The 12,823-nt window shown below is 44.2% G+C and overlaps 1 protein-coding gene across 1 annotated transcript; it reads right to left on the bottom strand.

The window, feature by feature from the left end:
• Positions 1-342: 342 nt before the first annotated feature.
• Positions 343-8,396, bottom strand: LOC106570064 (chloride intracellular channel protein 1-like). The gene is made up of 7 exons (XM_014142014.3): positions 8,260-8,396; positions 7,885-7,963; positions 5,553-5,662; positions 5,267-5,392; positions 3,578-3,684; positions 2,825-3,006; positions 343-781 (listed from the first exon to the last, which is right to left on the bottom strand). The coding sequence occupies exons 2-7, from the start codon at positions 7,924-7,926 to the stop codon at positions 620-622; spliced, it is 729 nt and encodes a 242-aa protein (XP_013997489.1). The 5' UTR covers positions 7,927-7,963; positions 8,260-8,396; the 3' UTR covers positions 343-619.
• Positions 8,397-12,823: the final 4,427 nt, after the last annotated feature.

A 12,823-nucleotide genomic window follows, 5' to 3' on the forward strand; every position in this document is an offset into this window, starting at 1 on the left:
TGGTTCAAACTGACCATGTTAAAGGCGGTTCGCCCTGAACAATATATCAACAGTGTAATAATATATCTGTAATAATGTATAATTATAGACACGCCTATAACAGACCTCTCTCTTTCAGCTGCAGGTAGCAGTTAAACTGGTCTAAGTATTTGTCTGTGTGTAATCACAACAGAAGAGCAGTTTCTTTACAGCTTGGGAAAGAGATAGAAACTAATAGCTGGGAATGTGGCAATGTATGGAGTGCAGAATTAATCATAGTGACTGAACACCTTTAGTTGGATGCTACCATATGTAACCTACTGCCCGTGTATAGAACTTTAACTGTGTGTAACTGCCACTGAATATACGGTATTAAGACAAAAAGGGAACCATAAACTATAAGTCTCAGTTTCACAAACTCTTAAATGGCCAATTAAATATTTCCAACTTGATCTTACAGTATTATCGATTACCTGTACTAAAGCAAGGCAGTTGAATAATATGTGTGTCTGAGAGAGTGCATGTGTGTGTGAGAGCGCATTAGTGTGTGTGTATGCTGCCACATGTACAGTGTGTGCGTAGGTGAGTGTATAAGATGTATTCACTGGTGTGTGAAAACTGATGGAATCCCCTTCTCCTCCTACTTAAGTGCTTTAGCCACGGCTGAGTAGGCGATGTGTATCTCTGTGTCGTTGGGGCAGGTAGAGGAGAACTCCTCGCGGGCGTACGCAGCGTCCAGGTACCGCCACAGGTTGGAGAGAGACTTAGGGATGGAGAAAGTGCGATACTTCAGACACACAACCTGAGGATTGGACATGGAGAGAGAAAAAAAGAGAAAGAGCGGAGAGATACATGTCATTTCCACCCCATTGCAAATCATCCTGTAACATTGCTTTTATTCATACTGTACATCTGTCTCTACATGCAAAGTTCTAACTAAGCAATAATGCCCGAGGGGATGTGGTATATGGCCAATATACCACGGCTAAGGACAGTTCTTAGGCAAGACGCAACGCGGAGTGCTAGGACACAGCCCTTAGCGGTGGTATATTGGCCTTATATCACAAACCCCAGAGGTGCCTTATTGCTATTATAAACTGGTTACCAATGTAATTAGAGCAGTAAAAATAAATGTTTTGTCATACGGTACCCATGGTATACGGTCTGATATACCACGGATTTCACCCAATCAGCATTCAGGGCTCAAACCACCCAGTTTATAATGCAGATTATAGTGTTCATAGTGTGGTCTGTAAAAAGTATGTGGACACCTGCTCGTCAAACATCTCATTCCAACATCATGACCATTAATATGGAGTTGGTCCCCCCTTTGCTTCTATAACAGCCTCCACTCTTCTGGGAAGGCTTTCCACTAGATGTTGAAACATTGCTGTGGGGACTTGCTTCCATTCAGCCACAAGAGCATTAGTGAGGTCGGGCACTAATGTTGGGCGATTAGGCCTGACTCGCAGTCGGCGTTCCAATTCATCCCAAAGGTGTTCGATAGGATGGCGGTCAGGGCTTTGTGCAGGCCATTCAAGTTCTTCCACACCAATCTCGACAAACCATTTCCGTATGGACCTTGCTTTGTGCATGGGGGCGTTGTCATGCTGAAACAGGAAAGGGCCTTCCCCAAACTGTTACCACAAAGTTGGAAGCACAGAATCATCTAGAATGTCATTGTATACTGTAGCGTTAAGACTTCCCTTCACTGAAACTAAGGGGCCTAGCCAGAACAATGAAAACAGCCCCAGACCATTATTCTTCCTCCACCAAACTTTACAATTTTCCCTATGCATTGGTGCAGGTAGCGCTCTCCTGGCATCCACCAAACCCAGATTCGCCCATCAGACTGCCAGATGGCGAAGCGTGATTCATCACTCCAGAGAATGCGTTTCCACTGCTCCAGAGTCCAATGTCGGTGAGTTTTACACCACGCCAGCCGACGCTTGGCATTGTGCATGGTGATCTTAGGCTTATGTGTGGCTGCTCAGCCATGGAAAACCTTTTCATGAAGCTCCCGACGAACAGTTCTTGTGCTGACGTTGCTTCCAGAAGCAGTTTGGAACTCAGTAGTGAGTGTTGCAACCGAGGACAGATGATTTTTACTCGGTGGTCCCGTTCTGTGAGCTTGTGTGGCCATCCACTTCCCGGCTGAGCCGTTGTTGAGCCTAGACGTTTCCACTTCAGAATAACAGCACTTACAGTTGACCGGAGCAGCTCTTGCAGGGCAGAAAATTGACAAACTGACTTGTTGGAAAGGTCGCATCCTATGACGGTGCCACGTTGAAAGTCACTGAGCTCTTCAGTAAGGCCATTCTACTATCAATGTTTGTCTATGGAGATTGCATGGCTGTATGCTCGATTTTATATACCTGTCAGCAATGGGTGTGACTGAAATAGCCGAATCCACTAATTTGAAGGGGTGTCCACATACTTTTGTATATATAGTGTATTTTATCTGTATAATCTGTTTATTGTGCCTGTCTGTATATTCTGTTTATTGTGGCAGGACCATTTCACAGAGTCAAATTCTTGAACATGCAAATGTCTTCGGTGAATAAAGGTTTTTCTGATTCTAAATACACGTGGCTACTGAATAACCAAAATAAAAGTAAGATACAAAAAAGTAAAGACAAGAAAAGTAACAGTTATAGCCAATAAATGTTTATAGTCCAAAAAAGAATGATCAAAAGAGCCCATTGGATCTTTGCAGTTTGCACTGAAGTTAAATTTGTACATGTGGCAGCATTTAGCTCACAAGTGGTCCACCAACCCCAATTAATACTGATTTGATTATGGACTTCACACTAGGCCACAAGCAGGGCTTAAAACAAAGAATTACCTTGACGATGTTCAGCTTGGGCAGCAAGTTGCAGTCGGCAAGAGTGAGGTCCTGCCCATCCAGGAAGGGGCGGGTGGAAGAAGTGACCTCATCAGCACTATTCTCGTCAATCTCCTCAGGAAGTGGGGAGCCAAGGTAGTCATCTAGTTTCTTCAGGGCCTTGAGCAGGCCTTTCTCTAGGTCTGACCACACAGAGAACACACAAAGTACAACACATTTATTAAGACTGACACGTACATAAACAAACTATAGTACACGCAAAGCTAAAGCTCCTCACTAGTATCATGCAAGTAAAGCCTTCATAGAGCTCCCTGCAATTATATTGAATCAGGAATTGAATGTGCAGCACCATGAAACAATGCACAATACAAAGGAAATATGACTAACACCCATACAAATATAATTACTTGAATTATTTGAACAAAAACATAATTGAGGACTTGAGGCACAGATGTAAATTGTTGAGTTAAAGAGTAATTTAAAATGACTCATTGCATATGACAAATGCTTATCTTAGTGTGTACTTTTCACTGTACTTCTGAAAACGCTGCTAAAAATACAAGACCACAGGCAACCGGTTTGTGAAGAGACGCAAAGCTCAGAGCATAATGCCATTAACAAAGACACTCCCTGCTGCTCTGGAATACAGAGACAGATTGTGCGAGTTCATGCAAGTGCTTGTTAACACGCAATAGTGTTTCTGTACATGAAAGGGTCGGGCTCAGTTCATCCTGATTTGTCATTGTCACTCACTGTCATTGAGCTGGGGGTTTGAATTCTTGATGTAGGCCGAGAACTTGGAGAACACGTCCACGCCAGCTGTGTTAGACTCAGGGTTCCTGGAAGCCATGCGGGGGTATCTGGGGAGGGGGTGGAGGACGTATTACAAATTTGCCATCTAGCAGAACTCAGTCAGCAAGTTATCATGGGAGAAAGCATGTTGTCTTCAGAGAGGAACATAGGAAGCAATGTTAAACACATAAAGTACATGCAAGGACAGTACATAACCTATCAACATACTCTACAGAGGCAAACAACAGATACAAATGATTATACAAAGGAAGCTAAGCTTCTCCTAAAGTAAATTGAATTAAATTGCCAACCTTATATAATTACTTCTGTCTATACAGAAATAATTAAAATCATTCAAAATAAGCTAGTACACCAGAATGCATGATTTGGCCCCAGATGATCATTAACTTCATTAAAAAAAACAAGCTGTGGATTGTTCTAAATCACAAGCGCATAGCCTACAGTTGGAAGGCCCGCAATTTGGGCACTGCGCACATTTAAATACCAAATAGATTATTGTTGAGTTACGACTGTCAGAAGGTGGGTGTAGCTGGTGCATGAAGTCAGGCACAGGAGAGCAGAATGAGTGAGCTACGTACTTTACTCAAAATAAAAGGCACAAGGTAACAATACACTTGACCAACAATAAACGGTAATCAATTACGCACGGGTGAAAACAGCACCCGTCGAAAACCAGCCATAACGTACCGAATGAACATAGAAACAATCACGCACAAAAACATGGGGGAAACAGAGGGTTAAATACATGAACATGTAATTGGGGAATGAAACCAGGTGTGTAGAAAACAAAGACAAAACAAATGGAAAATGAAAGGTGGATCGGCGATGGCTAGAAGACCGGTGACGTCGACCGCCGCCCGAACAAGGAGAGGGACCGACTTCGGCGGAAGTCGTCACAGACTGTCAGTGAAAAGCAGCTAAAATAGGGCCAGGCATATCGCTATATTTCAAAATACAATCGCTATTGCTGGAAAGAGAAGACAATAAAAATACTCTAATCTATTTTTTTGTTATCAAAATTCTCAATTTGAGCAAACCAAAGCCTATCTTATTGGCACCAGCAGAGAGCATCCTCCTTATCCCCGGTGAGTGCACATATTCACTCATCATTAGATCAGTGCAACTTGAAACTTTGTTCTTGGACAATCATTTCCTCCTCCAGGTTAGATGGACATCATACTGTATAATTTCTGTCTCCCCTTTTCGTAGGCCTAGATTAGACGCCTGCAGACAAGGTCGTAATTATTGATCTATTTGTCAGCAGTAGCCTATACTTTTTGTAACCCTGTACTTTTTGTTGTATTAAAAAAGATTCTGCTAATGTCTCCAGTCATACAAAGTTTAGTAGAATTGAAATGTGTTTATAAAAGGCCACATTTTTTCCTGTGCAAAGAAAGGGGAAGAAACTTATCTGATATAGCCTATAGCCTAGGCCTACTCTGCTCCACAACACGCTCAGCAATGCATTGAAGGGTATTTTTTGCAAACAGTGATTGAGTTATTCACGCACCACCTATGAACATAGATCTGGAAGGATATGGAACTTTGCTTGATGCAAGTAGCAGCATAACTGTCTGATGGTTTGATCAGAGGATGGAATAAGAATAGAATGATGGAAGGAGTGATTACTTTGGAGGGGACAGGTTCTCCTCCAGGAACTCTTCTATCTTGTTGGTGTCGGTTTTCACCTCCGTCCCATAGAGCAGGAAGGGGGGCTGAGCACCAGGTGCTAGGTCCTTAAGGATGTCTGGTTTCCTATCAAGAGAGAGAGAAATGACAGAGGGAGAGAGGGGAAACAATGACAGCATTATAGTGAGTGAGTAAGTAGCTTAGGCATGTGCAAATGTAATATAAATGTATATGTAATATAAATGTATTTGTAATATAAATACAGATTGATAGGCATTAGACAGACCTCTTCATGTCCACGGTGGTGACGTTGAATGTTACTCCTTTAAGCCACAGCACCATGAAGAGGCGCTGGGAGAACGGACAGTTGCCAATGCTCTGGCCATCACTGCCTGCCTAGATTGGGATAGAAGGCCACATATTATGGTCATTCATCCGAACAAGAAGATCATATACTACCCAAGAGAGATAGGGGAAGTCAAAGAGGGATTACCCTCAAAGAGGGTAATGTGTGACAGAGCAGGGCTGTGGGTCTCTTGAAATTTGAATGGTGGGGAAATGAACAGGAAGTAAGCATTTTAAGCTACTACCACAAGGACATCTTTCATACCTGAGGGAAAAAAAGGGTTCCAAGTCTAGATGTTCACACAGAGAAATCATTATAAGAGAGTGAAAAAGGGGTACCCTATCTTTATATTGGACAATGTTTTCCTCTGAATGACCACACCCCTGGGCTGCTCTGGCCAGCTTATGAAATATGCACTGAACAAAAATATAAAACGCAAGAATTTCACAGATTTTACTGAGTTACAGTTCATATAAGGAAATCAGTCAATTGAAATAAATTCATTAGGCCCTAATCTATGGATTTCACATGACTGGGAATACAGATTTGCATCTGTTAGTCACAGATACCTTAACAAAAAGGTAAGGATGTGGATCAGAAAACCAGTCAGTATCTGGTGTGTCCACCACATGCAGTGCGACACATCTCCTTTGCATAGAGCTGATCAGGCTGTTGATTGTGGCTTGTGGAATGTTGTCCCACTCCTCTTCAATGGCTTTGCGAAGTTGCAGGATATTGGTGAGAACGCTGACGTAAACATCGATCCAGAGCATCCCAAACATGCTCAATGGGTGACATGTCTGGTGAGTATGCAGTCCATGGAAGAACTGGGTCATTTTCAGCTTCCAGGAATTGTGTACAGATCCTTGTGACATGGGGCTGTGCATTATCATGCTGAAACATGAAGTGATGGCGGTGGACGAATGGCATGACAATGGGCCTCAGAATCTTGCCATTTATAAAATGGAATTGTGTTCATTGTCCATAGCTTATGCCTGTCCATATCATAACCCTACTGCCACCATGGGGAACTCTGTTCACAACATTGACAACAGAAAACCCACTGGCCCACACGACGCCATACACGATGTCTGCCATCTGCCCGGTACAGTTGAAGTCGAGATTAATCCGTAAAGAGCACACTTCTCTAGCGTGCCAGTGGCTATTAAAGGTGAGCATTTGCCCACTTATGTCGTTTATGACGCCGAACTGCAGTCAGGTCAAGACCCTGGTGAGGACGACGAGCACGCAGATGAGCTTCTTTGAGGTTTCTGAAATTCTTCAGTTGTGCAAACCCACAGCTTCATCAACTGTCCGGGTGGCTGGTCTCAGATGATCCAGCAGGTGAAGATGCCGGATGTGGAGGTCCTGGACTGGTGTGGTTACACATGGTCTGCGGTTGTGAGGATGGTTGGACGTACTGCCAAATTATTTAAAACAACGTTGGAGGAGGCTTATGGTAGAGAAATTAACATTAAATTCTCTGGTAACAGCTCTGGTGGACAGTCCTGCAGTGAGCATGCCAACTGCATGCTCCCTCAAAACTTGAGACATCGTGGCATTGTGTTGTGTGACAAAACTGCACATTTTAGAGTGGCTTTTTATTGTCCCCAGCACAAGGTGCACGTGTGTAATGATCAAGCTGTTTAATCAGCTTCTTGATATGCCACAACTGTAAAGTGGATGGATTATCTTGGCAAAGAAGAAATTCTCACTAACAGGTGCACAATATTTGAGGGAAATAAGCTTTTTGTGAGTATGGAAAATGTCAGGGATTTTTGTTGTTAGCTCAAGAAACATGGGACCAACACTTTATATGTTACGTTTATATTTTTGTTAAGTATAGATTAAGGAGCCTATATATCATATGTATTATCTTAATGTGCATTTAATTAGATTATAAAACGTTCTGGCCATTCAACTGATATGCCAAATGGGATACAGCAATAGGCATAGCTAATATGTTAATAAAAGAGCGTAAGTTATTACTACTATCTTATTGATACTATGAAAACCATTAGGCCTGCTTTCTGTAGGCATTCAGTCTTCAAACAAATGGCGCGAGGGAGCAGTGGCAACAGTTTACGTTTCTCACTGATAAGTTATCTTGTTGCAGAAATGCGTGGGTTATAATGACGTTTTAGTCAAATAGATTACATTGTACCACATAATGACATGTCGGCTGCGAAAAGTAATGGCGCATTGTTTACAAAGTAACTTGTCCAAGATAGGATTATGCATGTCACCGAATGGATTTGATGATGTTGCTTACCTTCACAAAAAGTTCAACTTGAGGTTGATTTTCGTCACTCATCTTTTTGTTTCAAGTGTTGCTGCTGGAACTGGAATACCTAAAGGTGACAGAACTGTTTCGTTTTTGGATGGGTAACGTTAACAACTCTCAATGTGCCGTCTTGCACTAACTTTCACATATTTGACTAATTTTAATGATAAGCATAACCGATGCCGACCAAGGGCTTGGCCGCTCTATCTGCTATAGTCAGCCAGATAAATTCGATAGTTTATATTAACTAATACAAACAAGCATCAGGAAAAATAAGGTCTTACTGTAAACCGTTATGACTTAATTAATAACAACCTTTCACGCGAGTTTGGTGAGTAACAATGTAGTCTAAATTGTTCTTACCTCGCTCACGTCCTGTGTGGAACTTGCAGTTAACGCCTTGTTGGTTTCCCCTCCCTCTGTGTCGCTTGCTACACACTCATTCCTCCATTTCCTGGAAAGTCCACATACAAGTGATGTTTAGAACTCCGTTGTAACCCTAACCGAGCGCCCCGAGCGAATAGCGGTGATAAGAAAGAAATGCACCCGATTGTGTACGTGAACGAGATGGGTGTGGGGGTGGGACAGGGAGACTTTGGTGGTCGTCTATGTAATTTGGGTTATGAAATCAAAAATAAGCCTTCTGTAGCTATCCTGGCCTACCCAACGTGGAAGGAATTGCGTCTGTACCAAATTGTAATACAGTAGCCTACCGTAGATGAAGACAGCAGATATTTAAGGATCTGACCCTTTTTTAAAAACATTTTCTCCTGAAATGACATACCCAAATCCAACTGCCTGTAGCTCAGGACCTGAAGCAAGGAAATGCATATTATTGATACCATTTGAAAGGAAACATTTTGAAGTTTGTGGAAATGTTAAATTAATGTAGGAGAATATAACACATTAGATCTGGTAAAAGCTAATACAAAGAAAAAAACATGCGTTTTATTTTAAAATGCAAGAGAATGGCCACACTGTATTATTCCAGTTTAGGAGCTATTTAGATTTTGGCCACTAGATGGCAGCAGTGTACGTGCAACGTTTTTAACTGATCCAATGAACCATTGCATTTCTGTTCAAAATGTTGTATCAAGTTGTATCACCTGGTTCACCAACTACTTCTCTGATAGATTTTAGTGTGTCAAATCGGAGTGCCTGTTGTCCGGACCTCTGGCAGCCTCTATGGGGGTGCCACAGGGTTTAATTCTCGGGCCGACTCTCTTTTCTGTATACATCAATGATGTCGCTCTTTCTGCTGGTGATTCTCTGATCCACCTCTACGCAGACGACACCATTCTGTATACCTCTGGCCCTTCTTTGGACACTGTGTTAACTAACCTCTAGACTAGCTCTCCTTCTGTGGCCTCCAACTGCTCTTAAATGCAAGTAAAACTAAATGCATGCTCTTCAACCGATCGCTGCCCGCACCTGCCCGCCCGTCCAGCATCACTACTCTGGACGGTTCTGACTTAGAATATGTGGACAACTACAACACCTAGGTGTCTGGTTAGACTGTAAACTCTCCTTCCAGACTCACATTAAGCATCTCAAATCCAAAATTAAATCTAGAATCGGCTTCCTATTTTGCAACAAAGCATCCTTCACTCATGCTGCCAAACATACCCTCGTAAAACTGACCATCCTACCGATCCTCGATGTCATTTACAAAATAGCCTCCAACACTCTACTCAACAAATTGGATGCAGTCTATCACAGTGCCATCCGTTCTATCACCAAAGCCCCATATACTACCCACCACTGCGACCTGTACGCTCTCGTTGGTTGGCCCTCGCTTCATACTCGTCGCCAAACCCACTGGCTCCAGGTCATCTACAAGTCTCTGCTAGGTAAAGCCCCACCTTATCTCAGCTCACTAGTCACCATAGCAGCACCCACCCGTAGCACGCGCTCCAGCAGGTATATCTCACTGGTCACCCCCAAAGCCAATTCCTCTTTTGGCCGCCTTTCCTTCCAGTTCTCTGCTGCCAATGACTGGAACGAACTGCAAAAATCATTGAAGCTGGAGACTCATATCACCCTCACTAGCTTTAAGCACCAGCTGTCAGAACAGCTTACTGATCGCTGCACCTGTACATAGCCCATCTGTAAATTGCCCATCCAACTACCTCATCCCCATACTGTATTTATTTATTTATCTTGCTCCTTTGCACCCTAGTATCTCTACTTGCACATTTATCTTCTGCACATCTACCATTCCAGTGTTTTATTGCTATATTGCAATTACTTCGTCACCATGGCCTATTTATTGCCTTACCTCCCTTATCCTACCTCATTTGCACATACTGTATATAGAATTTTTCTACTGTATTATTGACTGTATGTTTGTTTATTCCATGTGTAGTTGTTGTGTTGTTGTATGTGTCGAACTGCTTTGCTATATCTTGGCCAGGTCGCAGCTGCAAATGAGAACTTGTTCTCAACTAGCCTACCTGGTTACATAAAGGTGAAATAAAAAATAAATAAAAAAGTCTGCCCAAATGTGCCTAATTGGTTTATTAATACATTTTCAAGTTCATAACTGTGCACTCTCCTCAAACAATAGCATTGTATTATTTCACTCTAATAGCTACTGTAAATTGCACAGTGCAGTTAGATTAACAACAATGTAATCTTTCTGCCCATATCAGATATGTCTATTTCCTGGGAAATGTTCTTGTTACTTACAACCTCATGCTAATCACATCAGTGCACGTTAGCTCAACCTCTACAGGACACCGATCCTGTAGAGGTTAAATGTAGGTTGTCAGCTCATTGAGTCAGGCACTCATGCTTCAGTAATAAGCTTATGTAACAGACCTTTGACGGTGTGTGACACTTAATCAAGTGTTCTGGTGTATTCATTTTCTGAAATGTGTCATTATGTACTTAGACAATGATCTAAATAGAAAAGTATATATTTGACTAATTCAAGTTTCTGGAATATTGTGATATCATGTGTGTTTATGAATGTTTGTACGCTTTGCGCCAGAGGAGGATAAAACAAAAGCACTATAGCTAAAATAATACAAAATATGACATCATGTTGATACATAACATTACATTCCTCTGGGGAAATACTGTAGGTGCAAACTGTGTTTATATCTTGACTATGAGATTACATTTACATTTACGTCATTTAGCAGACGCTCTTATCCAGAGCGACTTACAAATTGGTGCAATCACCTTATGATATCCAATGAGATCAATGAGATGTGCTTATTTATATTGAAGTGCTTGTATTGAAGTATTTATATGTGGGTGTTTGGTGTGGCAGAGCAGAACCCCACTGAATCCACTAACCCGCCAGTCACCTGGATGAAGTACTCTTTTCTGGACATTGGACAGCATCGCGCCTAGTCTTAGATTCACCAATGTGCTTTCGTCTCTCTGATTGACTTATTCGCGATTGGTTTGAAAGTGAGTTGCAGACAAACAGGGTGGAGAAAGATTCCACCAGCCTGTCTGCCAGCTCAGTTTGGCTGTGTCACGTCCTGACCAGCAGATGGAGCTGTTGTTGTAGTTTTGGGGTCAGGACGTGGCAGTCTTGTGTTCTGTGTTGGTCTTGTGGCTCCTAATCAGGAACAGCTGGGGATCGTTGTTCCTGATTGGGAGTCATATATGTAGGAGTATGTTTGTCACTTGGGTTTGTGGGTAGTTGTTTTTACACTGCGTGTATAGCCTGTAAAACTGCTACTGTTGTCACCGTCATTGTTTTTTCAAGTGGATGCTTTACTCTTTTTTTGGTAATAAAATAACCATGAGTATTCACATACCTGCTGCGCCTTGGTCCATTCATGAAGACAACCGTTACAGAACTACCCACCACCAAAGGACCAAGCAGCAGAAGATGAGGAAGCCACAGGAGAAGGAAATGGAAGAATGGACCTGGCAGGACGAGAGAAAATTCTGGGCGGACAAGTTAAGGGAGCTGAGGGAACCCGAGAGGCAGCCCCAAGATTTTTTTGGGGGGGGGCACACGGGTAGTTTGGCCAGGCCAGGGAAGAGCCGTAAGCCAGCTACCCGTGACTACAGGGAGGTGCGTACGAGGTGGAGGGCGCCATGTTACGCTGAGGTGCGCACCATCTCGCCTATACGGACGCACAGCCCAGTGCGCCCAGTACCAGCGCCCCGCAGGTGCCAGGGCAAGAGGAGCATCGAGCCGGAACGGGTGATGCCAACCCTGCGCTCAAGACCGCCAGTGCGCCCTTTCGGTCCGGTGTTTCCCGCTAGACACACTAGCATGGAGGTGCGTGTCTCCAGGCTGGTACGTCCAATACCTGCCCCACGCATCAGGAGTCAACAGTCGTCAACGGAGCTGCCCGCCAGTCAACAGTCGTCAACGGAGCTGCCCGCCAGTCAACAGTCGTCAACGGAGCTGCCCGCCAGTCAACAGTCGTCGGAGCTGCCCGCCAGTCAACAGTCGTCGGAGCTGCCCGCCAGTCAACAGTCGTCGGAGCTGCCCGCCAGTCAACAGTCGTCGGAGCTGCCCGCCAGTCAACAGTCGTCGTCGGAGCTGCCCGCCAGTCAACAGTCGTCAACGGAGCTGCCCGCCAGTCAACAGTCGTCGGAGCTGCCCGCCAGTCAACAGTCGCCGGACTGCGCTGAACTGCCGGAGTGGTCGGACTGCGCTGAACTGCCGGAGTGGTCGGACTGCGCTGAACTGCCGGAGTGGCCGGACTGCGCTGAACTGCCGGAGTGGCCGGACTGCGCTGAACTGCCGGAGTGGCCGGACTGCCCTGTTCTGCCGGAGTGGCCGGACTGCCCTGTTCTGCCGGAGTGGCCGGACTGCCCTGTTCTGCCGGAGTGGCCGGACTGCCCTGTTCTGCCGGAGTGGCCGGACTGCCCTGAACTGGCAGAGTGGCCGGACTGCCCTGAACTGGCAGAGTGGCCGGACTGCCCTGTTCGGCCGGAGTGGCCGGACTGC

The sequence above is a fragment of the Salmo salar genome, chromosome 14, assembly GCF_965601325.2.
Source record: "Salmo salar chromosome 14, fSalSal1, whole genome shotgun sequence".
Classification (NCBI taxonomy): domain Eukaryota; kingdom Metazoa; phylum Chordata; class Actinopteri; order Salmoniformes; family Salmonidae; genus Salmo; species Salmo salar.

Coding starts and splice junctions, on each gene's coding strand:
- LOC106570064 (XM_014142014.3), bottom strand. CDS start 7,926: ATGAGTGACGAAAATCAACCTCAAGTTGAACTTTTTGTGAAG. Junction 5,663..7,884: donor AAGTTGAACTTTTTGTGAAG/GTAAGCAACATC, acceptor ATCCCAATCTAG/GCAGGCAGTGATGGCCAGAG. Junction 782..2,824: donor CCAAGCTGAACATCGTCAAG/GTAATTCTTTGT, acceptor TCCAATCCTCAG/GTTGTGTGTCTGAAGTATCG.